The sequence below is a fragment of the Musa acuminata genome, chromosome BXJ2-5 (assembly GCF_036884655.1).
Source record: "Musa acuminata AAA Group cultivar baxijiao chromosome BXJ2-5, Cavendish_Baxijiao_AAA, whole genome shotgun sequence".
In the NCBI taxonomy this organism is placed as follows: domain Eukaryota; kingdom Viridiplantae; phylum Streptophyta; class Magnoliopsida; order Zingiberales; family Musaceae; genus Musa; species Musa acuminata.
The window spans coordinates 40,319,634-40,346,760 of NC_088342.1; the positions used below are offsets into that span (position 1 = coordinate 40,319,634).

General features: G+C 41.6%; 4 protein-coding genes across 4 annotated transcripts; 3 read left to right on the forward strand and 1 right to left on the reverse strand.

The window, feature by feature from the left end:
- Positions 1-258: 258 nt before the first annotated feature.
- On the forward strand, positions 259-5,079 carry LOC135612786 (beta-fructofuranosidase 1-like). The gene is made up of 7 exons (XM_065109457.1): positions 259-943; positions 1,082-1,090; positions 1,186-2,057; positions 3,794-3,955; positions 4,028-4,263; positions 4,350-4,437; positions 4,515-5,079. The coding sequence occupies exons 1-7, from the start codon at positions 526-528 to the stop codon at positions 4,743-4,745; spliced, it is 2,016 nt and encodes a 671-aa protein (XP_064965529.1). The 5' UTR covers positions 259-525; the 3' UTR covers positions 4,746-5,079.
- Positions 5,080-6,101: 1,022 nt separating this feature from the next.
- Positions 6,102-10,193, forward strand: LOC135612787 (monocopper oxidase-like protein SKU5). Its single transcript, XM_065109458.1, has 10 exons — positions 6,102-6,117; positions 6,245-6,431; positions 6,726-6,835; positions 6,923-7,193; positions 7,274-7,412; positions 7,484-7,850; positions 7,936-8,301; positions 8,378-8,456; positions 9,493-9,692; positions 9,785-10,193. Exons 2-10 carry the CDS (start codon positions 6,285-6,287, stop codon positions 9,891-9,893), a joined length of 1,788 nt encoding a protein of 595 aa, XP_064965530.1. The 5' UTR covers positions 6,102-6,117; positions 6,245-6,284; the 3' UTR covers positions 9,894-10,193.
- An 11,312-nt stretch (positions 10,194-21,505) lies between these two features.
- On the forward strand, positions 21,506-22,214 carry LOC135611800 (pectinesterase inhibitor 7-like). Its single transcript, XM_065107439.1, has one exon. It carries the CDS (start codon positions 21,536-21,538, stop codon positions 22,163-22,165), a length of 630 nt encoding a protein of 209 aa, XP_064963511.1. The 5' UTR covers positions 21,506-21,535; the 3' UTR covers positions 22,166-22,214.
- Positions 22,215-24,492: 2,278 nt separating this feature from the next.
- Positions 24,493-25,181, reverse strand: LOC135611801 (protein RESPONSE TO LOW SULFUR 2-like). The gene has a single exon (XM_065107440.1). The coding sequence runs from the start codon at positions 25,062-25,064 to the stop codon at positions 24,762-24,764; it is 303 nt and encodes a 100-aa protein (XP_064963512.1). The 5' UTR covers positions 25,065-25,181; the 3' UTR covers positions 24,493-24,761.
- Positions 25,182-27,127: the final 1,946 nt, after the last annotated feature.

Sequence of the window (27,127 nt, forward strand, 5' to 3'; positions counted from 1 at the left end):
GTTTGACTTCTAAATGTTGTCAGTTATGTACACAACACCTGCGGAACTTTGTGTTACGGCACAAACAACAACATGTTGACCTATATGCAAAGAATCACAAGTTCAAAATTGGAGAAGGTGGAAGTAATGGTTGGAGAAGTGATTCAGGTGAGAAGTAAATGAGGGTGCAGACCAGATTACTTCTATTGTTGGCTTTGCTTAAACTAATCCCCATGTTTGCATCATCCGTGACATGAAACGTGGGATGCGATCACCGCTTGGAAGAACATCCACCACACAAATGGTTGACGAGAGTAGAGAGTTGAGGACGCAAACAGCCCGTACTCCCTACCTCGATTTGTTTCCCTGCATCTTTCGACCCACCCTTCCATCTCTGCCTGCCTTGCATTATTTTTTGGAATGTGGTTCTATCATGGCTTCTCATTATGAATACGTGCACACAAGCTCTTCTCTTCGTTCTACACCCATCTTTATTCATCTGTTCCTTCGTTTCCTCCTGCTTCCCCTCCCTCCACCTTCCATGCCATGGGTGTGAAGAATCTTAAGTCGTGGTCTTTCTCCTCCTCCTTTTCTTCCGCCTCCTCGTCCTCCATCCCGTGCTCATACCCCCCTCTTCTCCACCCTGACCATTCCGCCACGACTCCTTCGCCGAAGAGGAAGAAGTGCTTGCAGCTGCTCTCGTTTGCGGCCGGCTCGGCCGTGTTGATCCTGTGCGTCGTCGCGCTCGTGTCTTATGGATCGAACAGCGCGTCAAGGACCGGTTTGGATGGGAACGGAGACTCGGGGACGAAGCGGGGAGACTCCAGGGGCCTGGCGGAGGGCGTGTCGGAGAAATCCTCGGCGGCGATGCTCCGCTCGTCTCCGTCCTACCCTTGGACCAACTCCATGCTCCTTTGGCAGCGCACCGCCTTCCACTTCCAACCTCAAAAGAATTGGATGAATGGTCAGCCATGTCCTCGCATATGAACCTGACAGCAAAATAGTTTTCTTCTTCGGATCATAAAGATTTTTCCTGACGTATGTGTTTTCTCTTGCTGTTGTGATTGGTTCTTGTGGGCAACTCGTCGTGACTCGTCATCAGATCCTGACGGTAAGAGATTAGAGAGAGCTAATAATAATCTGTTTGATTGTAATCCTTCGGGAGTAGTGTTGGCCGGAAGCCAAATGGTTGATTCGTGATGTCAGGTCCGACGTACTACAGGGGATGGTACCATCTGTTTTACCAATACAACCCCGAATCGGCGGTGTGGGGCAACATCTCGTGGGGCCACGCCGTGTCGCGCGACCTCGTGCACTGGCTCTACCTCCCCCTTGCCATGGTCCCCGACCGCTGGTACGACGCCAACGGCGTCTGGACCGGCTCCGCCACCACCCTCCCCGACGGCCGCCTCGTCATGATCTACACCGGGGCGACCATGGAGTCGGTGCAGGTGCAGAACCTCGCGTTCCCGGCCGATCCGGACGACCCGCTGCTGGTCCACTGGGTCAAGTCCGAGTGCAACCCGGTGATCGTGCCCCCGTCGGGGATCGGCCTCAAGGACTTCCGAGATCCCACCACGGCCTGGTTTGTCCCCGCCGACTCAGCTTGGCGTGTCGCCATCGGGTCGAAGAACGACTCGCAGCACCACGCCGGGATCGTGCTGGTGTACCGGACGACGGATTTCGTGAGCTACGAGCTCCTCCCGGGCGTGCTCCACTCGGTGACCGGAACGGGGATGTGGGAGTGCGTGGACTTTTACCCGGTGTCGACCGAGTCGGCGGTGGGGCTGGACACGACGGCGGCATCGGGACCGGGGGTGAAGCACGTGCTGAAGGCGAGCATGGATGACAACAGGCACGACTACTACGCCATCGGCACGTACGTGGCGGCAAGCAACTCGTGGGTGCCGGACGACCCAGAGAACGACGTGGGGATCGGACTGCGTTACGATTACGGCAAGTACTACGCCTCCAAGACGTTCTACGACCCGGTGAAGGAACGGCGGGTCCTGTGGGGTTGGATCGGCGAGACGGACAGCGAGCGCACCGATCTCCGGAAAGGCTGGGCTTCCCTTCAGGTAATCAAACAGTACTCTCTTCCCCTTCCCCTTCCCCAACCCCCAAAGAATTTACTTCTCCTTCTTCATTTAATCCTAGAACACACAGATAGAGATAGAGCATTGAAGGTCCTGTTCCATCGATCTGAATGTGACATGCCACACTGGATGAGGAAGATGTTAGTCAATAGCTTCCTTCCTACAAAATGTTGAATTATCTCACACGCATCACCTAACTCTGCACATCTTAAATGCAACAATGGAATGCACATACGGCACTTGTTTGCAAGTATCGTCTTGAGTTCCTGATGAAAACTGGATTGTCCAGTTTTCCTCATCGCACGACCTTCACGCTCTCTTATCTAGCATCTCAACTGATAGTGGATGGAAGGATGGCACAGTGATGCTGTTTGAAGCATGAAACACAGTAATGATCCTCTGCGTCACCTGGAACAATAAGGAAGGAGAAGAAGGCATCTGAAAGATATAGGCACACAGTAAAATGTTGTGGTCTTTTATTTAGCCCGCATTGTTAGAGGACAATGACATCAATCAGCATTGCAGATGAGATGGTCCTTTCATAGGGGAGAGAGAGAGAGAGAGAGAGAAATAATAGTAACAGTAGAGCAGACATAGAAGGAGAATGCAGTGTCCCGAAGTTCAGGCGAAATGAAAGATCCATCTCAGTTGATAATGTTCTGCCACCTCGCCAGTGGTGTCCACTGGTCTGGATTTGGAGAGAGAGAAGTTGAGGGTATGGAAATGGGGTTTTAACTAGGAGTGCTTATTGGTGGATCATAAGTTTACTTCACTGGCCCCAATCCCTGTTCTGAATGAAGACAAGTGGGGAAACAAGAAGATGATGATAGAAAAGTGGGCTCTACCGCATTAAAAACACAGATATGATAGATTTGGAGATGATAGCAACAATCCAGTGAATCAACGAAGAGTGAGGACAATAGATTATCTAATTAGATTAACCTAGGGATTTTTTTTATATATTAAGAATCAAAATTTTCATAAAGACATCAAAATTGATTAATGTATTATTACATATATCTCAAATTTTAATCCATATGTTATTCGATGTAATAATTTTTAAAATAAAAAATCATAAATTAAATTATAATTTTATTGAATTAACTTTGATCCAACCTCATATATCTTTCTATATCCTCTTTGTTTATTTTTGCTCTTTGTTTCACTCTCAATATTAGGCTGTAGTTCTAGGAGCATTAATTTTTTTATATTTTTATCTCTAAAAACCTGTATATATTAAAAATTTATTAAAAAATAATTTTATTTCAAGAATCATTATTTTAGAAATCAAGATATATTTATCAATTTAAATAATGATTAGATTGACGGACAGCAACAAACCTTCAACTGCCACCTACAAAGTCACGTGAAAAATATGATGATAATGAAGTGACGCCGTGAACATCGACCACAAGGAGACCTAACGGTCTTAGTCCAAGTTCATGACGTGCCGGTGGATGCTAGATTTGACCCCATCACTACTCATGCTTTTCTTGTTCCAACTTTTCACGTCTTCTTCTTACGCAGTAGCCTTTTGCATGTGTCGCATGTCATCTACAAAAAACAACAGTAAAAAAGCGAACACCTGCTTTTTCTTTGAGATAATGAAGCTTGGATTGGGCTGAGAACAACAGTCGCAGTATGGGCTCCACTGTAGCTCCACATATCAATCCTCATAAGGTGCTTTGCTCAACATGTGTTTGATGTTAATTCTGTAGACCGTTCCGAGGACAGTGCTCTTTGACCAGAAAACAGGAAGCAACCTTCTCCAATGGCCAGTGGAGGAGGTGGAGAGCCTGAGGTTAAGCAACCAAGAGTTCAGCAACATCAGCATCACCGCCGGATCAGTCGTTCCACTGGACATCGGCAAAGCCACGCAAGTACGCAGCTTAAACTCGGTCGATCCACGGAGTTGTTTACTGGTGCTGTTTGTGACCTAATAAATGATGCAGTTGGACATCGTGGCCGAGTTCTCGGTGGGCGAGGCGGCGTTAGCCGGTGCGATCGGCGCCGACGTTGGGTACAATTGCAGCACCAGCAGAGGCGCCGCCCAACGAGGCGTGATCGGGCCGTTCGGCTTGCTTGTGTTGGCCGACGAGGACCTGTCGGAGCAGACTGCTGTGTACTTCTACGTCGCAAGAGCAACCGACGGCAGCCTCAGTACTCACTTCTGCCATGACGAGCTCAGGCATGCACGCATATTTCTCTTCTCGTATCTTAGCTTCATGATTCATGAACTGCACAACCACTAAGTCTGCGAAACCTATAACGCAGGTCGTCGGAGGCAAATGACCTTGTGAAGAGGGTGTATGGAAGCTTAGTTCCAGTGCTCGATGGTGAAACCTTCTCACTGCGGATACTGGTAAGTTTCAATACTGTAGCATTTTGAAAAGCTTATCATGATCATGACTTGGGATGGTGGTGATATAATCGTTTCAGGTGGATCACTCCATCGTGGAGAGCTTTGCTCAAGGAGGAAGAACATGCATCACATCGCGAGTGTACCCAACCAAGGCAATATTCAGCAGGGCGCGGCTCTTCCTCTTAAACAATGCCACCGGTGTCGATGTCACCGCCACGTCGGTTAAGATCTGGCAGATGAACTCGGCATTCATCAGGCCATTCTATGAGCGTGACTCGGCCTCATCTATTCGCACTTCAAACAACTGAAGTTGCATCGAATTCCATCGTCTACAGTTCCATTAATTGATGGGCTCGGTGGAGAAGGTTGTGAACGCATGGTGTGTGTGTGTATAATTTGCTGTTGCGGCAGAGGGTGCTACGTAACTGCGGGGCTATAATTTTATTTCATTCTTACTTTATATATATTTTTTGAAGTAAGTTAAATTAATTCATTGGGCATAATAAGATGTACGTATGCCATACATTGGCCTATGAATTAATATTTAGCAATTCGAGATGGATGTAATCTCATCAATTTTTTTTTTGTATTTTGTATTCTGCCATATTGATTTCTGAAAGAAATTATAAACTTTTATTTTTACATACTGAAACCATATTTATCCTTGTGATCTTATAATCAACAATCAAAGTACACACACAGATATATATATAAGATTTTGGTGATCTAGATTACGGTGAAGATAAACAAAAAAGAAATATTTTCTAGATCTATTTTCTTAAAATTGAAAGTGCATCATTTTTGTTTTTTTCTCACCTTGGATTTGAGTTGAATCTGTCTCACTTTTTTACCAACAACTCGTGGCTTCATCCCTGCAGAGTTAGCCACGAGCCATCATAACAAGTCTCCCTTTAATGCTCAAGGAAAATATAGCGACATCATCGCTCAAACATGATGCTGGCACATACTTCATCATTCCTCTGTCTCTTCTTTATCCATGCACATAAATTAACGCCATAATGTTGTCCTCCACACGGTGAAGCCGCCGGCTTAACATGTGATTCAGACTCCGAAACATTAACCGTTCGATCGACAATGGACGGCAATGGCATGTCGATCATTTCCGTCGCGCCGCTCGTCCGCGCACCGCCAGTGAACATACCGCGTCCTGTTCACCACCCTTAGATACGGACTTGGTGGGCCGGACTCTCTTCGCAGCAGCACGTGGCTCCCTAGGAACACGCAGCTCTGCTCTCTCCACAAAGGCATAAAACACCGTATCCACCAATTAAAGCACGAAACGTTAACGTTCTTTCTTGGTTGCGTGGATGAGCGGCGCAGCCGATCCAACTATGCCCCCCACCGATTCCTGTCGTCGACTGGCGATTCGCTGGCGTCGTCGTCCTCCGACGAGGCTAATCTATTCGACCGGTCCCCAGCGTGCTGGATCTGGCGGCTCGAATACATGAGTTACAACACCATCCGTTCCAACTCTCCAACCACATAACGCCACGTCATCAACTCGACGCCGTTGCCTTGGCCTAATCACTGTTGAGCTCGCTCTGCGGTGTTGGCCAACTTGATCGCGGGAGAAAGGCGACGAGCTAAGGCAGTGGTGGGCGCACGGCTGCCACTGTGACTCTACTCTTCCTTCTTCTTCTTCTTCTTTTTCTTCTTCAGGTCCTTGGTTTTACCTTTTAACCTGCTTTAATCTTCTTCCTCCTTCCCCACTCCCACTCTTTCTGCCCTCTCTTCTGCTAATGTAGAAAGAGAGACAGCTGAAGGCTTCTTTTCCTGGCTCTTTCAGCACCTTTCTGTTTTCCCTGAGCTCTTCACGAGACTGGAAGATGGTGGAGCGTCGGTCAGTTATGGCACTGGCATTGGCGTTACTGGCGGTGGCACTGGCGGCTCCCTGCTTCGCCGGAGATCCTTACGCCTACTTCGATTGGGACGTGTCCTTCATCACCGCCGCCCCTCTGGGCGTCAAGCAGCAGGTCTTCTCTGCTCTCTTCTTGCCGCTTATATCTGCTCTTTTGCTTCTCTCTTCGAGTGTTCCCTGTCAAGGATCTTAGATCCAACACGACCACAGTCTACTGTTTGACGAAACAAGAAAGGTCGGTAGACGACAGTGCTCGTGATCCAACAAATACCATTTTCTACTAAGCATTTCAGGAATCAAGACTTCCTTCTCTGTCCACATTACACATGAAAAAATTGCTTATTTCTTGGTTAGGATTTCCTTCAGTTCTGTTGACTTGTCTGCCTCTCCCTGTGCCGGTTGGTGTCAGGTAATCGCGATCAATGGCCAGTTTCCTGGTCCCATTGTCAACGTGACCACGAATTGGAATGTGGTGGTGAATGTTCTCAACGATTTGGACGAGCCTCTTCTGTTGACATGGTACAGCCCTTTCTTGGTTTTCGATCCTGATACTTTGGGGACTCATGTTTCAGGTTGGGTTCGCTTATTCTTGCTGTTTGGTTGAAGGAATGGCATCCAGCATCGCAAGAACTCATGGCAAGATGGTGTGCAAGGCACAAACTGCCCCATCCCCTCCGGTTGGAACTGGACGTATCAGTTCCAGGTGAAGGATCAGATCGGCAGCTTCTTCTACTTCCCCTCGATCAACTTCCAACGCGCCGCCGGCGGCTACGGAGGATTCACAGTCAATAACCGCGACGTGATCGCAGTGCCCTTCGATAAGCCTGATGGAGACATCACCCTTTTCATCGGAGACTGGTACAACAAGGACTACAAGGTACATAGAATCAATCAAATGCAGCATAACCCTCACATTAGAATCTCCTATGAGAAACACCGCTTTGTTATTTTGTGTAGGATTTAAGGAAGGCCCTTGATAACGGAAAGCAACTCGGGATGCCTGATGGCGTGTTGATGAATGGGAAGGGCCCGTATAGATACAACAAGACACTTGTACCTGACGGCATTGAGTATGAGACAGTACATGTTCATCCAGGTAATAGATTTCTTCTCTGGTTAGCGTCAAAGAATGATCATAATCATGATCATGCCATTGTTCTGGAGCAGGGAAAACATATCGGTTTCGAGTACACAATGTGGGCATCTCTACCAGCTTAAATTTCCGGATTCAGAACCACAACATGCTGCTGGTAGAGACAGAAGGCTCATACACTGTCCAACAAAACTACACCAACTTGGACATACATGTAGGGCAGTCCTACTCGTTCTTGGTCACCATGGATCAGAACGCAAGCAGCGACTACTACATGGTGGCGAGCGCTCGGTTCGTCAACGAGTCTCGCTGGGCCAGAGTCACCGGTGTTGCCATTCTTCACTACTCCAACTCCAAAGGCAAAGCTTCTGGCCCTCTTCCAGATCCACCTAATGATGTCTACGACAAGACCTTCTCAATGAATCAAGCAAGATCCATCAGGTTTGTCTGCACGCCTAAAGTCTGAACTGCGAAGTTGTCTTACAATATGCCGTACGAGCTAAGAATTTCGTCGAACACATGCCAGGTGGAATCTGAGTGCCGGTGCTGCGCGTCCCAATCCTCAAGGTTCCTTCAGATACGGCTCGATCAATGTGTCTCAGGTGTTTGTGTTGAGAAGCAAGCCACCAGTTGTCATCAGGGGAACACACCGAGCTACACTTAATGGAATCTCGTACACTCCTCCTGCAACGCCACTGAGGCTTGCTGATGAGTACAAACTCAAGGGAGTTTACACGCTTGATTTCCCCACTAGGCCTCTCAAGGGAGCACCAAAGGTTGGAAGATCCTTGATCAATGGCACATACAGAGGATTCATGGAGATCATATTTCAGAACAATGACACTAAAGTTCAGACATATCATGTGGATGGATATGCATTTTTTGTTGTTGGGTAAGCAAAATTGTTTTGGTTACACATTCAAGTATTGCGTCTCTCTTCCTTTGGTAACGAGGGTGCTCTGTGGCAGGATGGACTATGGGGAGTGGACAGAGGAAAGCAGAGGAACATATAATAAAGGCGATGGTGTTGCCCGCTGCTCCACTCAGGTTTTGTCATGCAACTTCACCTCATCCACGTAATTGCACAGTATCTTTCATGATGTTATCGAACCATTATATATATATATATATATATATATATATATATATATATATATATATATATATATATATGAATCTTTCATGATATGATGTATATATATGTATATATATATATATATATATATATATATATATATATATATATATATGAAGAAAAAGAAGGTTTGCTGGGATCTCTTTGGGAAGCTCTACTTCTGTTCTATTTGCTTTGCATATCTTTAGCCACTTTGAAGGTAATTTAATTGCTTGTTTGATAATAGTTGTTAATTCTTCTTGGTCATCATCATATTAGCGTCTTCATAGATTTTTACTCTAAATTGAGAACTAGAAAAATAACTCTGGAAAATCTAACATAACCTTCTTTTCTGCCCAGTGATTATACGCCATCTTGCATTAACATACTGAAAAATTGGTAAAAATCATGCTCTTCGAATTAATAGAAATAGATTGAATTGATTAGTGCAGTAAGCATAATAAGCAGGAAATGAAAGAACTTCTTGTACTAAATACTATGCGGTGGAAGAAAATCTAAACACCAAAAGAATAATTAAGAGAATTTAGCATAAAACAACATCCAAAATTCCCATTTAAATCAACTAAGATCTAAGTCCGAAACCTCTTGTACCCATTTTTACATAAAGCTTGAAGTTTTTCTTCCTCGACCTATTTGTATCTAATAAAAAATAATTCTAGGATTACTCAAAATATTTTAAACATTTTTTTCTCATTAAAAACTTAATGACCATCAGATATTTATAAAATAATCAAACAATATTTTTAAAAAAAATCCATTCTTGATTCTTTGTCCTTCTAATAATTCGATTTTCTAAGTAATTAGGTTTCAATTAAAAAAAATACACCTACCAACCCTAACTTAACATAACTAACATGAATCAATCTCACAAAATAAGACATAAAAAGTTGTAGACTAAGAACTTATTTTGACATGGTTTGCTGTTAAATGAATGGACATGATGCACAGGTTTTCCCCGGAGCATGGACTGCAATCTTAGTTTCTCTGGACAACGTTGGAATCTGGAACGTGCGTGCACAAAATCTTGATACATGGTACCTCGGACAGGAAACCTACATTAGAGTGATCAACCCAGAAGACACCAACAAAACGGAGCTGCCTGTTCCTGACAATGCCCTCTACTGTGGCCTCCTCCAGAAGTATCAAAAGTATTCTTCTTCTTCTTCTTCTTCTCCTTCCTCTTCTTATAACTTTGGTTTACAAAAAGCTGATGGTTGGATGCGTTGTGAACTTGTTTCAGTGAGCAGACTCCTCACCACAAGGCAACTTCATCTGCTCCATTGACACATCAAGTTTACAGGGTATTGGTGTTGATGGTGCTCATGGTTGCAGCTGCCACATTGCCATAAGGATTCCAGCTGTGTGTAGGGAGACTTGCTTGATTCACATGTTGTTGTGGGTAGTAGTAGGGAATCGTTTGTTGTTGATATCCATTTGATCTTTTATGTTTTTCCTTTTTGTTGTGTGTGTCTGTGTTCCTGGACTGTACCCATTTGTTTTCAGTTTTGGGTTCTGGGAGGAGGACAAAACCATTCTTTGTGTCTAGATTTATGCACTGTTTCTTAAGCACTTGTAATTGGATTTGGCTGCTACTCTCATTTCTGAGACTATTTCCCCTACCCAATATTTAGCTTATGGTTTCCTCCAAATCTAATGAAATGATCACAGAGAAGCTAATGATATTATTAATTTGTTATCTGATTTTGTGAGAGTGCAAAGTAGTTACACCACCAAATTTATATTTTAGATTATGGATTTGAATCCTTATTCTAAAAATTTGTAACCCAGTGGTAAATCGGATTAATTTATAGAGTTCAAATTTTTATCCTAATATTTTTTAAAAATATGTCTGATAGCTAAACCAAGGCATTGAATCTTATCTTTGCCACTTAATTTTACCCATATAAATCCAATTATTTAGCTGCTTTTTTTTCTTCTCTTTTTGTACTAAACTAGCTAGCTAGTGGTTGGATTTGTGATTAGTATATGTGATTAACTTATTTTCTCTAAAAAAATTAAAAATGAAAGATAAAACACCCCATTTACATAACACAGGTAATTTTTTTTTGTTATTTTATTTTAGATGATTTTTTGAAAACTCTATCAAATGTCTTGTTACATCCTATGAATTGGTCCATAAGCGAATCAGTTCAATTTATCAGTTATAATATTTATGAATAAACTTTCGTGTTTTGGTGGAAATTTAAATGCATTATAAGCCTAACAAATACACTATAACCAATATAGAAGTTTTATCTAAACCAACATCAGCATCGTATTCCACCTCAGCATCGTTGGTGAAGCCCGATCTAGTCAACAAGCCTCCGCTCACAATTGGGCAAGCCAAACGATCCCTTCGACGCACCTCCGGCAACATCAATCTCGTTGCTGAGGTCGCTTTCTTCCCTGCGACTACTGCGGCAATTCCTCGGCGCCTTCTTCCGCTGCCGTTCAGCATTTTCCATCGTCTCTCCTTGGGTCGCAGCCACAACCGCTTGACCATCCCGTCGCTACCTCGTCAGACTCATCAAGGATCACCATCACAGTCCACTTCCCTTACCGGAGTCGACTTCCCATCACCTGTGCAGAACCCCTCTATAACTCCGGCGATCTGCTCTGCATCCAAAACTCTGCACCAAGCGCAGCGTTGGCCCACTCGCCTGATTGCATAGCATAATCCGGCTGCCTCTCTCAGTTTGGCAAGTCCCATAGTCCCACATCGGGAAAATCAAACTTGTTGTCTCGTCTTGGAACTATAAATAAGGGCCTGGGCTTTGAAGTTAGATGTACCACAGGCACCACAAGAGGTACCACAGACACCACAAGAAGTACAGCAGGCATCACAAGAAAACCTGCTTATGGTTTGAAGTCTTCTTGTTTAGGAAGCTGAAGGTGTTTTATGGCCTAGGAACATCTTCCTAAGACATTTGTAAGTGTCCCTCTTTTATAGTAGTAATTTGCTCCTCTTTCGTTTGTGGATGTAGGTCAATTGACCGAACCACATATATCTGGTGTTCTGGTGTTCTTGTCTCGCTTTTATTCTTTCCGCTTTATTGTCTTTGTTGTGTTGCCAAAATTACCTTGTGGTAAATATCCTGAGGCTAGCTCTAACAAACTGGTATCAGAGCCTGGTTCTGGGATCTTTTGGCAACGATGACAATAGCAAAGATGGTTGTCGAGAAATTCGACAGAAATGTCAACTTCGGCATGTGGCAACTCAAGATGGAGGCCATTCTGGTTCAAGACGGAGTTGATTTGGCACTTCAGGGTGCTGAGAACATTCCAGATGGTACGTCAGAGGAAGATTTTGCGGGTATGGATAAGAAGGCCCGATCCAGCATCATTCTAAATCTCTCTGACGAGGTTTTACGGGAGGTAGCTACAGAGACTACGGCTAAGAGCATGTGGGACAAGCTTAAAGCCTTGTACATGAAGAGGACAGTGGAGAATCGTCTCTACTTGAAGCAGAGACTGTATATGCTTCGGATGATTGAAGGTACATCTATACTCTCGCATCTTGATAAGTTTGATTCTTTGGTTATGGATTTGGAGAATATAGATGCAAAAATTGATGATGAGGATAAGGCTTTGTTACTCTTGTGTTCTCTTCCCCAATCTTTTAAGCATTTCCGTGATACTTTGATTTATGGAAAAGATACAGTTTTGTATCAAGAAATTAAATCTGCACTGAAATCTAAGGAGCAGATAGACAAGAATATCACTGGAGAAAGTAGAGAGAATCAGGCAGAGGGTCTGGTTGTTAGGGGGAGAATGGATAAAAGAGAATTTGACAGTAGTAGATCTAAATCTAGATCTAAATCCAGACATAGAAATTTGGAATGCAGATATTGTCATAAAATGGGGCACATTAAATCTGATTGCTTTAAATTGAAAAATAAATTAAAGCAAAAGGAAAAATTTGTTGAAAAAACTACTGAATCCGCTGAAGTTAGTGTAGCAACTGATGAGAATGTTGAAAATATTTTTTCTGCTATTGATGACAGGACGAGGTCTAAAAATGAATGGATTTTAGATTCAGGTTGTTCTTATCACATGTGTCCCAATAGGGATTTGTTTTCCACATATGAATCTTGTAATGGTGGAATTGTTTTGATGGGCAATAATGCCGCGTGTGATGTTGTTGGTAGAGGCACAATCCGAATTAAAATGCATGATGGTATTGTGAGAACGCTCACTAATGTTAGACATGTTCCTGATTTGAAAAAGAATCTCATCTCTTTAGGCACCCTAGAGGCCCTTGGGTGTAAATACACAGCTGAAGGTGGAGTTATGAAAGTTTCTAGAAATGCCCTTATTGTTATGAAAGCTTGTAGGTCTGGTAGCTTGTATATTCTGCAGGGAACTACTGTCACAGGTTCAATTGCAGTTTCGTCATCATCATTGTCTGATTCTGACATCACCAAATTATGGCATATGCGTTTGGGTCATATGAGCGAAAAAGGTTTGAGCATATTGAGCAAAAGAGGTCTACTTTACGGACAGAGTACTGGGCCACTTATTTTTTGTGAACACTGCATTTTTGGAAAGCAGAAAAAAGTCAGCTTCACTTCTTCGGCAGTTCACAAAACGAAAGGTACTCTTGACTATATTCATTCAGACCTTTGGGGTCCAGCTCATGTTCAATCTAAGGGTGGTGTCAGGTATATGTTGACTTTCATTGACGATTATTCCAGGAAAGTTTGGGTTTATTTTCTGAAGCATAAAAATGATGTTTTTCTAACATTTAAACAATGGAAGGCTTTGATTGAGAAGCAAACAAGTAAATATATTAAGCAGCTTCGAACAGATAATGGCATGGAATTTTGTGAAGGTGACTTTTGAAGAATTTTGCAAAAATGAAGGAATTGCTCGGCATCGCACTGTTAGGATGACGCCTCAACAAAATGGTGTGGCCGAACGTATGAACAAAACACTCTTGGAGAGGGCGAGATGTATGATCTCAAATGCAGGGTTGACAAAATACTTTTGGGCAGAGGCGATTAATATGGCATGTTACGTTGTCAACCGCGCTCCTTTTGCAACACTTAACTTTAAAACTCCAGAGGAAGTTTGGTCAGGTACTCCTGCTGATTATTCTGATTTTAAAATTTTTGGGTGCCCAGCATACATGCATGTAAATGAAGGAAAATTAGAGTCTCGGGCTAAAAAGTGCATTTTCCTTGGGTATGCTTCTGGGGTGAAAGGATACAGATTATGGTGTCCTGAACCCAAATCCCCAAAATTTGTAATCAGTAGAGATGTTACTTTTGATGAATTGTTTATGTTATCTTCCAAAGAGGATTCTACTAGTTGTACAAATGATAGTGCGCAGAAGCAGGTGGAGCTTGAGATTGGTAGTTCAAATTCTTTTAAGTCGAACTCTTTTACTCAAAGAATGCCAGTAGATGGTCCCGAGTCTACTGACGCAGATGATCCAGAGGAAGAGCAATATTCCATAGCCAAGGATAGACCACGGAGAGATATTCGACCACCACAAAGATATGCAAATTTGGTTGCATATGCTTTGTCTGTTGCAGAAGAGACAAGTGAAGTTGGTGAGCCTACTTCCTACTCAGATGCAGTTTCTTGTGATAATTCCGCTAAGTGGTTGATTGCGATGAATGAAGAAATTGAGTCTCTCCATCGGAATAGAACTTGAGATCTTGTGAAGCCGCCTTCGGGTAAGAAAATTGTTGGATGCAAATGGGATACCATTGCTGAGGGAAAGGTCCTTGTTCAGAAAATTCATACGAAGGACAATCCAGCTGATATGTTTACGAAGCCTCTTCCGGTTTACAAGTTCAAGCAGTGCTTGGACTTGGTTGGTATTCATTGTTGGTGATTGCCCGTTGGGGCTTTTGTGAAGAAGGTGGAGCAAGTTTTGTTGGGACATGCCAAGGTGGAGATTTGTTAGTTTGGCAAGTCCCATAGTCCCACATCGGGAAAATCAAACTTGTTGTCTCGTCTTGGAACTATAAATAAGGGCCTGGGCTTTGAAGTTAGATGTACCACAGGCACCACAAGAGGTACCACAGACACCACAAGAAGTACATCAGGCATCACAAGAAAACCTACTTATGGTTTGAAGTCTTCTTGTTTAGGAAGCTGAAGGTGTTTTATGGCCTAGAAACATCTTCCTAAGGCATTTGTAAGTGTCCCTCTTTTATAGTAGTAATTTGCTCCTCTTTCGTTTGTGGATGTAGGTCAATTGACCGAACCACGTATATATGGTGTTTTGGTGTTCTTGTCTCGCTTTTATTCTTTCCGCTTTATTGTCTTTGTTGTGTTACCAAAATTACCTTGTGGTAAATATCCTGGGGCTAGCTCTAACACAGGGACATCACTGATCCACTGCTATCGCTGTAGAAACATCAGCGCCTTAGTTCCGTAATGCCTCTTCTAAATTCATCACCCCTGCAAGAGGAGGCTGCCATCAAGCGGACACAGCTCAGCCATCTCCCATTCGGTAGAGAATTGCTGCATATCTCTGGCCTCTACCACACTGCAGATTTCCTCTCCCACCGATCGCTGCTCTAAAGATCGACGGTGGAGCACTACAGGAGGTGATCGCCGCCTACCTTGTCACCGTCGGTTGAAGCCCAGCCTTCTCACAGAACTACAGATCTCTCATAGACCTGCTTGCAGTCTTCCTTGAAGCCCAGCCTTCTCACAGAACTGCAGATCTCTCATAGATCTGCTTTCAGTCTCACTACCGTATCCTGCTCATCTACTGCTTGGGAAAGTGAACTCTTCCTAACATCAGACAGTGGAGCAGCAGCAGCAAAGATGAGGAGGGGCTTCCACTGAGAGAGAAGTAATTTGATGTGATTGTGAACTTCTCACAGAACTGCAGATCTCTTTCAGTCTTCACGACCGCATCCTGCTCATCTACTGCTTGAGAAAGTGAACTCTTCCCAACACCAAACAGTGGAGCAGTCGCAGCAAAGACGAGGAGGGGCCTCCACTGAGAGAGAAGTGAATTGATTTGGATGTGACAAGCGTGTGATGATAACTACACATCAAGACGTGTTTAATTTTTTAATCTTTTATTTGATTATGATCTATTAAGTTACGTCCACGATTCTCTTTATTATCCATCAACAATACTCAATATCTCGTGAGCATCCAATCCAATATCAAATTTAGACTACAAACTATAGTTACGCCAAGATAATTTCATCATTCAAGCAATTCAAGCTTGGATCCCTTGCCCTACTCATATTTTCATGTGATACTATTGCCAAAGCTTGGTGCAAACTGCAAACCACATTGATAAATCATCTTATTTAGTCTCCTATCAAGTCTCATGCAAGCAAAATAAGAGGAAAGTACTATTGCTGACTATCTACAACATATAAAAGTTATCATCGATAACCTAGCTATGATATATCATAATCTTAGTGATGAAGAAGTCATTATCCACACACTTAACGGTCTCAGGGATGAGTATAAGGAACTGGCAGCAGCAATACGGGCACGCGACTCACCGATTTCATTTGAAGAATTCTATGACAAGTTGACTGACTATGAGATATATCTCAAGCGCGAAGACAAATTGCCAGAACCATCCATCACAACTCAAGTCGGTCAAAAATCAAAGAAAAAGAGTAATCGATACAATAAACTCATCAACAAAGGTTCGACCAGCATGTCTCCTGAATTTATGGGCTCTAAACCGACCTCTCCCCCTTTACCTCATCAACATTTTAATCACAACCATCAAGGCAGTTACTACAATTATCCTCAGCCTTGGCATCCTAATCACACATATCAACAATGAGTTGTCTGCCAACTGTGTGTAGCGCATCTCATCACATCACTTTTGATCTTCAAAACTTGTCCATCCACAACAACTATGATGGAAATGAAGACATCATCATCGGTGATGGTAACGACCTTCCCATTACTCATACTGGTTTCACAATGCTTACTTCATATGACGAAATCTCATTTTTGTTTCTTAATTCTATAAATAAAATAATACTTCAATTGAATTCTTTCCTAATTTCTTTCTTGTCAAGGATTTAAGTACGGGGGCATTCTTAGTCCGCGGCCAGAATAAGGACAACATTTACGAGTGGTCATCGGTTTCACAAATCACCTAGCCCACTGCCTACTCGTATGTCGCAGCTCGATTTGTGACATCGTTGTCTGGTCATCCCTCATCCTCTGTTCAGCAAAAACTCTCGTTATTCTCTTCCTACGCTTACATCTAATAGCACTTATCACTTATTGTGATACTTGTTAAAGTAATAAAAGTCATAAACTTCCTTTTGGAATATCCTCTATTCTAAACCTTTTAAAGTAATTTATACTGATGTTTGGGCCCTTGTCCCAATCACTTCTTTTGATAAGTTCAGATTTTATGTTATTTTCGTAGACTATTTCACCAAGTACACATGGTTATACCCTCTCCACCATAAATCTAACGCTTCAACAATCTTTACCAATTTTAAAAAATTGGTCGAGAACTTCTTTCAGTCTACAATTAAAACATATGGTGGTGACGAATATCAAGCTCTCACATCATGCCTCTCTACTTATGGTATACAACACCTTAAGTTGCCCCCATATACTCCTCAACTTGTTGGCTCTACTGAAGACAAACATCGCTATACAGTTGAAACTGGTCTCACACTCTTACATTAAGTTTCTAGGCCATCAACTTTTTAGACTACAGCATTTCAAGCTATCATTTACCTCATCAATCGTATGCTCAATTCAGTCTTCCAATATAAGTCACCATTTGAAAAACTATTTCACAAATCCCCTAACCTTCATAAACTCAAAGTGTTCGACTGTTTATGTTATCCATGGCTCCGTCCCTATGCCTCACATAAGATAACACCAAAATTTAAGTCTTGCGTTTTTATTGGTTACTCTCTTATACATAATGCATTTCAATGCTACGAACCCCAATCTCAAAAATCTTTATGTCCTGGCATGTTATTTTTATAGAGACTATCTTTTCATTTTAAAATCCTAAGTCTCATGCTGTACGACCTACTCCCACAAATATATATCACTAGAGTACACCGTCGATCCCATCAACCAAGTCTCCCACAACACTATCCAATTCTTCTCCTCCGGATCCACACTCTCTTTTTCTCCCGGTTCAACAGCTTCTCACCCTTATTCTTGGAAACACAACCATTACCTTTATCATCTCTTGGGACTAATGATACCGACGTCCCTCGGCATACCTCAACCAATGCCAGTGCGTCTCCACCGCCCATACCTACAACACATCATATAGTCTTTGGACATCCAATGACAACACACTCCAAAAGTGGTATCTTTAAACTACGACGAGTCCTTGACCTATATGCTATCACAAAATCCTCGTCAGAGGTCACTGAACCTACCATAATTAATCAAGTCCAAAAATCTCTATACTGGCGTAAAGCTATGTGTGAAGAATATGATGCCCTCATCTATAATTCTACATGGTCCCTCTCTCATCTCACACAAAATATCATCAGGTGTAAGTAGGTTTTTCGAATTAAGCAGAACTCACATGGATCCATTGCCAGATATAAAGCACATCTAGTGGCCAAAGGGTTTCATCAACGGTTTGGTGTTGACTTTACAAAGACATTTAGTCCCATTGTTAAACCCATAATAATCCAACTTATTCGGAGTTTGGCATCTCATAAGGTTGACATTTATGACAACTCGATGTTAACAATGTCTTTTTATAGGGAACCCTCACTGATGATGTCTTTATGCAGCAACCTCCTGGCTTCATCCACCCTTAGTATCCAAGGCATGTTTGTAAACTACAAAAAGCTATTGATGGATTTCGTCAAGCTCCATAAGCTTGGTACACCGAACTTGGCTCATTTTTGACATTAATTGGCTTCATCAACTCCAAGTCTGATATCTCGCTATTTCTTCATCACCAAAGTGATAATATAATATATCTTCTGATATATGTGGATGATATTAATATCACGGGCAACAATCCTATGGAAATCAAGACATTCTTTAAGCATTTAACAAATCGATTCTCCCTTAAAGATTTAGGATCCTTAAGTTATTTTTTGGGAGTGGAAGCAACATACACATCTTTGGGACTCTTCCTATCACAAAAAAAGTGTATTCAAGATCTATTATCAAAGATGAACATGTAAGATGACAAAGTAGTTACAACTCCTCTATCTACTAGCGAGTCACTTAAACTATATGATAGAAGCCCTACTACGGATCCAACTCAATACCGACAAGTACTTGGCTCCTTACAATACTTATCTCTCACCCGCCTTGATATCTCATTTATGGTCAATAAATTATCATAATTTATGCATCGACCATTTACTATGCATTGGTACGTAGTTAAAAGAATCTTGTGATATCTTCACGGGACCCTCAATCATGGTCTCTTTTTCCGTAAACACTCACCCCTTCATCTTCATGCCTTTGTTGATGTTGATTGGGTAAGGAACTTTGATGACATAACATTCACATCAGGATATATTATCTTTCTTGGAGCTAATCCAATCACTTGAAGTTCTAAGAAGCAAAAAATAGTTACACGATCTACAACTAAAGCTGAATACCATGATATTGCAACCGCTACTACAAAACTCAATTGGGTCACGAATCTACTCAAAGAACTTGACATCACCTCCACCTCTATTCCTACAATATATTGTGATAATGTTGGAACCACTTACCTATGCATCAATCCAGTATTCCACTCACGCATGAAGCATATAACCATCGACTTTCACTTCGTACGAGAACAAGTTGTTAAACATCAACTACGTGTTTCTCACGTACATACGACTGATCAACTAGCAGACTCACTCAGTCCAAAGATCAGCATCAGTCCAAGATCAGCATCCTTGATAGGAGCACCATCTTGCAGGAGCATGATAGCGACTAAGATTTTCCATGATAGCTGCTGAGATTTCCTCAACTACATGAGCAAATATCACTACTCTGTTGAGAAAAATTCTTTTCTCCTTAATTGTATAAATAGAGGGTACCATATCAAATATATATTATCTTTCTTCGTTTCATTCTTATTTTTAACAGTTTCATTCTTATTTTTAATAATTTTTGCAACTGCTTGGATACTTGACTTAGTGCTTCCTCTTTTGTGGCATTATAGTTCCCAACTGCATCTTGATAACTGGATTGTTATGCATGATTATTTGTGTTACTGAATTTGATACTTGACTTATCAATATCTGTGCATGATACATGAAGTACCTATTCGGTTAATGGCAGATATCAATGAACACCCTATTTGGATCTTGTAGCTTTCTCCAATAATTTACTGTGAACTAGTTATCATTGCCGAGCCAATAAATTTGTTCTTGACTTTATTAGATAAATTGGCACTTAGCCTTGACCTAACACATGCCTTAAAGATGTTTATGTGTTATTTTCATATTAATGTTTATGAAGTTGTTTTCTCTGTGTTCACTATTTCATGTGTTTCACGTCTGTGCGTCCACATCTTCTGACTAATTCTCTGAAAGGAGAACCTGAACTACTTTCAACTCCAGTAATATTAATAGTCTCTTTCAATTTCTTCCTATTCATTCTGCTTCTGCATTTTCTGTTACTTGCTTTAGTTTATTTCTGCATTTTATAATCCATCTAACTAGTAGGCAATCTTCACTATCGCTTTTGACAAATGTTGTTACACTCTGTTCCTGGAACTTGCCTTCACTACCATGACTTGCGCTAAAAGATATAGCGTATCCATGGAAACATTTTGGCCCACATTCATCCCCTCATCAAGTGTATTTTGTTCTATTGGTTTTACCAGAACATCTCAGATATAGCGCACTACGAGCTTGTTGAGTTTGGATGCACTTTAATCGGTAAGTTTGACTCCATTTTAGTAGATTCTCAGCTGGAAGTCCAGATGAACGTGTTTAATAAATGAACTCTTTTTGCCTGACATGTTGATGGTCCAAGTGTTGTGCTGCAGATCTTTGTTTTAATCTGTCTCCAGAGAGAGCTGCTGCCTAAATCTTCCAAGTTAAAAAACGATGAACTGCTCAGAGATGGCGCCTGATACCATTTGGCTATTAGTTATTGTGCTTGATGGTTGGGAAATTTTGTCAGAGTTCATCTTGCTTCTGCAATTACAGGCTCAAAAACTCAAGACAGTATCGAGAACTACCATCTGCTAATTAGGCCTCTCGCACACCAGCAATATTAATTGATTCTACTCATTAGAGTGGACGAGGCAATCGACACACGGCAGACAGAGATCCTCTATCTCCAAGGAACTCGCGATGAACATGGGACAGAGGAAATCCTGTCACAGAAAATAGAGCTCAGTTGTGTGCATCAGATCTTATGCTTATATTTGGACCTATAAAAAGAGATAAGTGCATTATACGTCAGTGAATTAAGTTTTCTTTTTTCATCTTATGCGTGAGTAATGCGAGATCAGATGAATGGAGGTATGACATCTTCATCCTAAGAGTTTACTCTAGTCAGATAAAATAAGAATATTTATTCTATTTTTTTAATTATTATTTTTTAAAAATAATCATGGTTCCTCCTCCTAAATTAATATGTGATGGGCAAATGGATAACGTAGCCAGCGAGCCATCAACGAAGCCGACCCACACTGCGTTACACAACGAGTCAGTTGAGACGTGCTCATGATCCGGGTGCGGCTCTCGCGCACGGTGTCCACCGAGAGGCCGCGCGAGCAGGGCCCAGGCGCTTGGGAATCGGCTACCTGCTCCACCGGCATCAGGCGCAAGTCTCGCGCGCGAGGTCAATCGATTGCACGAGGCCAGGCGTGAAGCCCGCGCACGCGAGGTCTCATCTCATGGCTTTCTCCTCCGTTTGGCTTTCACATTCATCGCCGTAACAAGTTGAGAACAAGCCAATTTCTCGAAGCGACTCGTTCAGTTAAGACTGCTGTATAAACAGCACCAGTCGTCTCCTCTTCAGCTATATAAAGCAGCAGTCTCTACCTGTCCACGCGCCATCACCTCTTCCTCCCTAGGCGAGTATGGAGTGCCACAGAAACTCTGCCACCACAACTGGTTCCTTGAGCTGCCTGTGTGTGCTCCTCCTGCTGTTTAGCGTCCATTTGAAAGCCTGTAATGGAGCAAGAGTGGCTCCTCAAGACTCAAAGAGCACAGAGTTCATAAGAGCCTCTTGTGCCGCCACCATGTACCCGGACCTCTGCTTCAGCTCCCTCTCGTCCTACGCCAGCACCATCCGGACCAGCCCCGTGCAGCTCGCTGACGTCGCCCTCTCCGTCAGCCTCGCCGGCGCCCGCTCCGCCTCGGCCGCAATGTCGAGGTCGATCGCCGGCCGGGGCATGACGCCGCGCGTGGCGGCCGCAGTGAAGGACTGCCTGGAGACCATGGGAGACTCGGTGGACGAGCTCCGGGAGTCGCTGGCGGCCATGGGGCACGTGGCGGGGCGCAATGCGGCGTACCAGATCAACAGCATCCAGACGTGGGTGAGCGCGGCGCTCACCGACGAGGACACCTGCGTCGACGGGTTCGCCAGCGGCGCCATGGACGGCGAGGTCAAGAACATGGTGAGAAGCCACGTCGTGTACGTGGCGCAGCTGTCGAGCAACGCGCTCGCCCTCGTCAATGGCCTTGCCACCTCCATCTCCCGCCCTTGATGCCAATGAGGGAGTACATATGGTTTGCTGAGAAAGACAAATAGAATGACTTGGTTTGACTATATATATATATATATATATATATATATATATATATATATATATATATATATATATATATATATATACAAAATGTTGTCATGTCCAGGGATCATGAGAACGTATTGGATGTCATGAAAAAAGATTATATTCGATGAGTTCTGCAATTATATATGTTTATTAAAATAAAATGGATTATTAGATTAATGTAGATAACTTAATTATATGTATATTCCCGTAGTGAAATAACAAAATATCTAAATATAGTATAGTTAAAAGCAAGATATAGACAAAAGTACAAATACATGATGAATATATATTTATATACATTGATTTTTTTGAGCTGAAACGTTGATTTTTTAGGGTAGCACGTATGAGTGCGAAGTGTGGAAACAACGTATTTATCATTATAAATTTTAATATTATACATCCCTCCAAATGTTAGAATATAAACTTTTAAAGTTTGTGTTTTTGTTCCTATTTGTTATAAAAAGTAAAATCATCCATATGTGTTTTTGTTCCTATTTGTTATAGATGTTTTCTTTTCCCAAAGTCAACTTTTGGTGACCTTCTTAGATTAGTGGTAGAGCGTTTGTGATCATTTCCAAAAGTCAATTATTGGTGAACTTTGTGTAAATGGTAAATCCTTTGTGATCAATAAAAAACCCACAAAGGTTTACACAAATATTATATATAATATATATATAATTCTAAAAATAATAAAAAGTGGGTTCAGCCGCTATAGCTGACTGACTCTGTGTATTAGATAAGATTTTATTGGATCCATCCAAAAGTTCTTCATCTCATCACCAATACTCAATGTTGCCTTGTGTCAACACTCAATTGTGAGATGCACGCTAAGGGTTCGGATCTAATTCTTTCTCCCATATTCTCATCTTCACTATTCGATCAACATGATTTAACATGTTGCTCCACTTGTTCTTATGAAAAGGCATCAGTATTAGAATCTCATAAAATTGATCTTTGGAGTTTCTGGTACTCGTATGATTCCTGCACCTGACTGTGGATCAAATCAACTGGACCCGTTATGATGCTATTAACTCTCCTTCGATGCTGAGTCAAAGGATATTGTATGCCGTTCGAGCTTCATGAGCTTGAAATAAAAGCCAAAAGAGTAAGATTCATAGTAAAGCAAACACAATAATTCTTCATGTTCACTTCGTCTAGGGGTCGTTTCATCCTCGTGGATGAGAAGGAAACCTTTAGGTTCTCCTTAATGGACTTTCTTAAGAAAGAAAGAGGTATAGCAGATATCTTCTTATAGCATAGCATCATCTGAGCCTAAGGTTGTTGTAGCAATGGAGCAAACCTATGATCACCATCTTTTGACATCGAGCATGGTTTCGTCGTTATCTTGGCGATGGAACCAATCGGTCATACGAGTATGTGCTCCACTTTACTAAGAAATCATGGTGCAAAAGATAACGATACTGTTTTGAGAAGGCTGAGATAGAGACATCGATATTATTTCTTCTCCAACTGAATGATTGATGTTGCACTTTCTTCCTTCACTGTTAAGGTTGGATATTATTATAATATAAAATATTACATTATTTTATTTTGAGTTCGTTTATATACATATATATATAATTTAAAATTACTTTACATTTCATATAATAAAATAGAATGATAATACTAAATCATCATATCGCCAAATCTCACCATTGGATGAAGGCCCTACCTAACATGTCAAAAGTCAGAAACCACAAGAAAGCCGCTTTACATCTAAATGTTCAAATGATCCCATCTACAAACCTACAGGTTTGGTTTAATAATTCACGTAACCCCGACTAAATAATAAATCATGGTGTCTTGTCCACTCGTTTGTCTTACAATATGGCCGACAAGATGTAATTTTCCTCATCGGTACGTCAGTTAAAGGACACGCAACCCATGCGACCGTCTATATACGACTCTCAAAGTTGTATCTTTTAGACAATCCTTCAAATTAACAAGTCATACTCATCGTCAATCCATGTCACCTTTACATTATTATTTGAAGTTCTCATAAATTTACTTCTTTCGAAATTTATCTAATAAGCTTTTGGATCCTCAATTAATTAATGAGCCAAGTAGATTATAAATTTATATAATTACTTTTTAGCTTTAATTCTTAATTATAAATTTGTATATTATTAGTGGTTCGAATGACATTATCTAAAATCCTACGACACCCTTATGATATTAGTCTATGAAAATAGAAAACAAAACTCTTAATCAAAAGGGTGACCAACAATCGTCAAAGAAAAATAGAAAAAAGAGAGTAATTCAACAAACAAACTTTATACATTTTATTGCCAACATAGAAACAACTGATAAGCTATTCCTCAAGTTCACCATTAACGAGTGTCAAAGGGCTTGAGTGCCAATAGCGCTAACTTCTCTCCTTTGTTTTATAGACGGATAAAGCTCGAGAATAACCGAAGGAAGGAAGAATAGAGTCTTAGGTGCAATCAGTTACGCTATTTGCATCGGAATCATAGAAAGCTTCACGTAATCATACAGAATACAGAGAGATCAAGCAGGGACGGATGTATCAATCGGCCGCCGGGAGATCGAGGCGGAGGCCGGCAGAGGCGAGGAGGGCACGGGCGGCGGAGAGCTGGTGGGAGAGAGTCTCGATGCGGAGGAGGTCCTCCCGGGCCTGCGCCACCGCCTCGGCCTCGAGCTCCCCCAGCTCAACGCAGAGTCGCTCCTCGGCTTCCTCGACCGCCCGCAGCCGCTCCTGGGTGCGCTCCAGATCGCCCCGCAGCGCCTCCTCCCGCTCCCTCCCCTCCCTCGCCGCCCTCTCCAGCTCCTCGTTCTGCCGCCTCAGCTCCGCCACCTCCAGCGCCGCCATGGGGTTGGTCTCTTCCGAAAAGGGGAGAAGGCCGTGGAGTTCGACTGTGCAGGTGTCGTCGGGCGAACAGTACGAGCTGCTGTTGTCTGCCGGAGTGGTGTCCAATGCTTTGGGAGGATTTTGGGGTCCCGTCCTCTTTATAGCCGAGGTTGCGTCCGGATTCAATGAACCAGAGCGCTCCGTGCAGCTACTTGGGTCACGCAACAAGCAGCGACTGGACGTACCGGGGTGACCTTCTAAATGTACACCTCTGGTTCGCAACTCCAATCGTGCCTTAAGTGGCTCGGTGGTTATCAGCATATCCGTCCACCCGTCGCACCAACCGTTCCGTCTGTGCTAACGGGGACGACTTTTGCTCATCTTTAATCTTCCCATTCTATAATATTAAATCTCCCATTGCATTATATATATTTTTATATAAAAATAATATAATAATACAAGGGAAATTTATAATTATTAAATAATAAAAATAGTATAGTAATATGTAATTGTCAAAAAGGAGATCTATCCGAAAAATTCTTTTGCATAACTTGTGAAACAATTTAAAAAAATACTATTTGTTTATTAACTTCCTATTTATTTAACAAGCAATAAATACCGAAGTCAGATTTTCATTTTAGGATTATGTAATATTTGTTTGAGTTAGTTTTAGCATCAAATTCATTTATTGAATTTTATTTACTAGTGATTCAATCTTGCTTAGTTGATTTTCCATTTGTTCTAATTTGATGAGAAAAAAAATTATTGATGTCTTGATCAGTTCGACATGAGTTAGACTTGTATGTATAGGATTTTTCGAATTACTTCTGAAATGAAAATGTCGAGCTCCCGATATGTCATCTGTACGAAGACTAATGTAGAAAAAGGTTTCCCAACCCGATCTCTTCGATGCTCAAGTTAGTAACTCTAAGTATCTAAATACGGACGTGAGTAGTTTGAATAACGTAAGTCTTCTCTCATTAAGTTAAGAATACTTTTTTATACTTGATTATGGAGACAGAATATTTTATGAAATATTTTGGGATGAAAAATACTTTGTAGAATAATTTTTGAAATCTTATCGAACGGATATATGGACTCTATATGTGTATTTTCTATCACAATCTTTTTTTTTTTTTGAAGTTTCTTGAATCCAATCAAATAGTAGTAAAATCGGGCACACCATTTGGTTTTTTTGGTTACTACGGAATTAACTTTCGGTATTACGAAATTTAGATAAAAATCATTCTCCCATAAAATAAACCAAATCATGCTGCACACATGACAATAAACAACGAGGAAAAGCTACAAAGTCACCTGTGATGAGAATGCATGCGTGATGGTGATATATGGACATGCAGGTGGGCAAATAACTATGTTAATTTGATTGCGAAGGGTGGTTGTAGGTAAATATTTATAGCACACGTAATATTGGATAAATGGCAAGAGGGGAGTGATGGATTGAAAAGTCACTCGTGTCCATCTAAAATTGCTCATCTAATAACAATATGATTAGATGATATTAATGATGATGGATTAGAGTGCTAATGGAGTCACATCTATAGTATCCTACATGATATTTGCATTAGGCCAGAAAAATAATTTAGTTTGGTACCCTACTCCATATATTATTGCATAAGAAAGATATAAAAGGTCCATCGAAAATTATTTGCTAACTATGATAGACGATATTTTCGAATAAAAATGTATCGTAAGTAAATTTGATATACTACTATAAAACATATGTTTGAGGTTTTAATAATTTGATGGATCCATCCTCGAACTATAATGAGTTTGATCAGTTTATAATTAGACTAATATTTTAAATTAAAATAGTTATTGGATAATTATTTTTCAATGATGGATATGATATATCGTCATTAAAAAAAAAAAAAAGATCATTTTGTCTGCCAAAGGCTTAACCCTTTATTGGTGACAAATGGGAGGCTTCCCATATTTCACTCCCTAAAAGTTGGTCATCTGCCAAAAGCTGTTCTCCTACTTTGTGACGAAGGCAAGAAGACAAATGGGAGGCTCGCCATATTCCACTCCCTAAGAATCGAAAGCTTTACTCTTACTTGGTG

What these genes read in the sequence shown, in the direction of transcription:
- LOC135612786 (XM_065109457.1), top strand. Translation starts at nt 526, where the DNA reads ATGGGTGTGAAGAATCTTAAGTCGTGGTCTTTCTCCTCCTCCTTTTCT. An exon ending in ACATCGGCAAAGCCACGCAA is followed by an intron (nt 3,956 to 4,027) that starts GTACGCAGCTTA and finishes TAAATGATGCAG; the next exon opens with TTGGACATCGTGGCCGAGTT. An exon ending in TTCTGCCATGACGAGCTCAG is followed by an intron (nt 4,264 to 4,349) that starts GCATGCACGCAT and finishes CCTATAACGCAG; the next exon opens with GTCGTCGGAGGCAAATGACC.
- LOC135612787 (XM_065109458.1), top strand. Translation starts at nt 6,285, where the DNA reads ATGGTGGAGCGTCGGTCAGTTATGGCACTGGCATTGGCGTTACTGGCG. An exon ending in CTCTGGGCGTCAAGCAGCAG is followed by an intron (nt 6,432 to 6,725) that starts GTCTTCTCTGCT and finishes GGTTGGTGTCAG; the next exon opens with GTAATCGCGATCAATGGCCA. An exon ending in TTGCCCGCTGCTCCACTCAG is followed by an intron (nt 8,457 to 9,492) that starts GTTTTGTCATGC and finishes CATGATGCACAG; the next exon opens with GTTTTCCCCGGAGCATGGAC.
- LOC135611800 (XM_065107439.1), top strand. Translation starts at nt 21,536, where the DNA reads ATGGAGTGCCACAGAAACTCTGCCACCACAACTGGTTCCTTGAGCTGC.
- LOC135611801 (XM_065107440.1), bottom strand. Translation starts at nt 25,064, where the DNA reads ATGGCGGCGCTGGAGGTGGCGGAGCTGAGGCGGCAGAACGAGGAGCTG.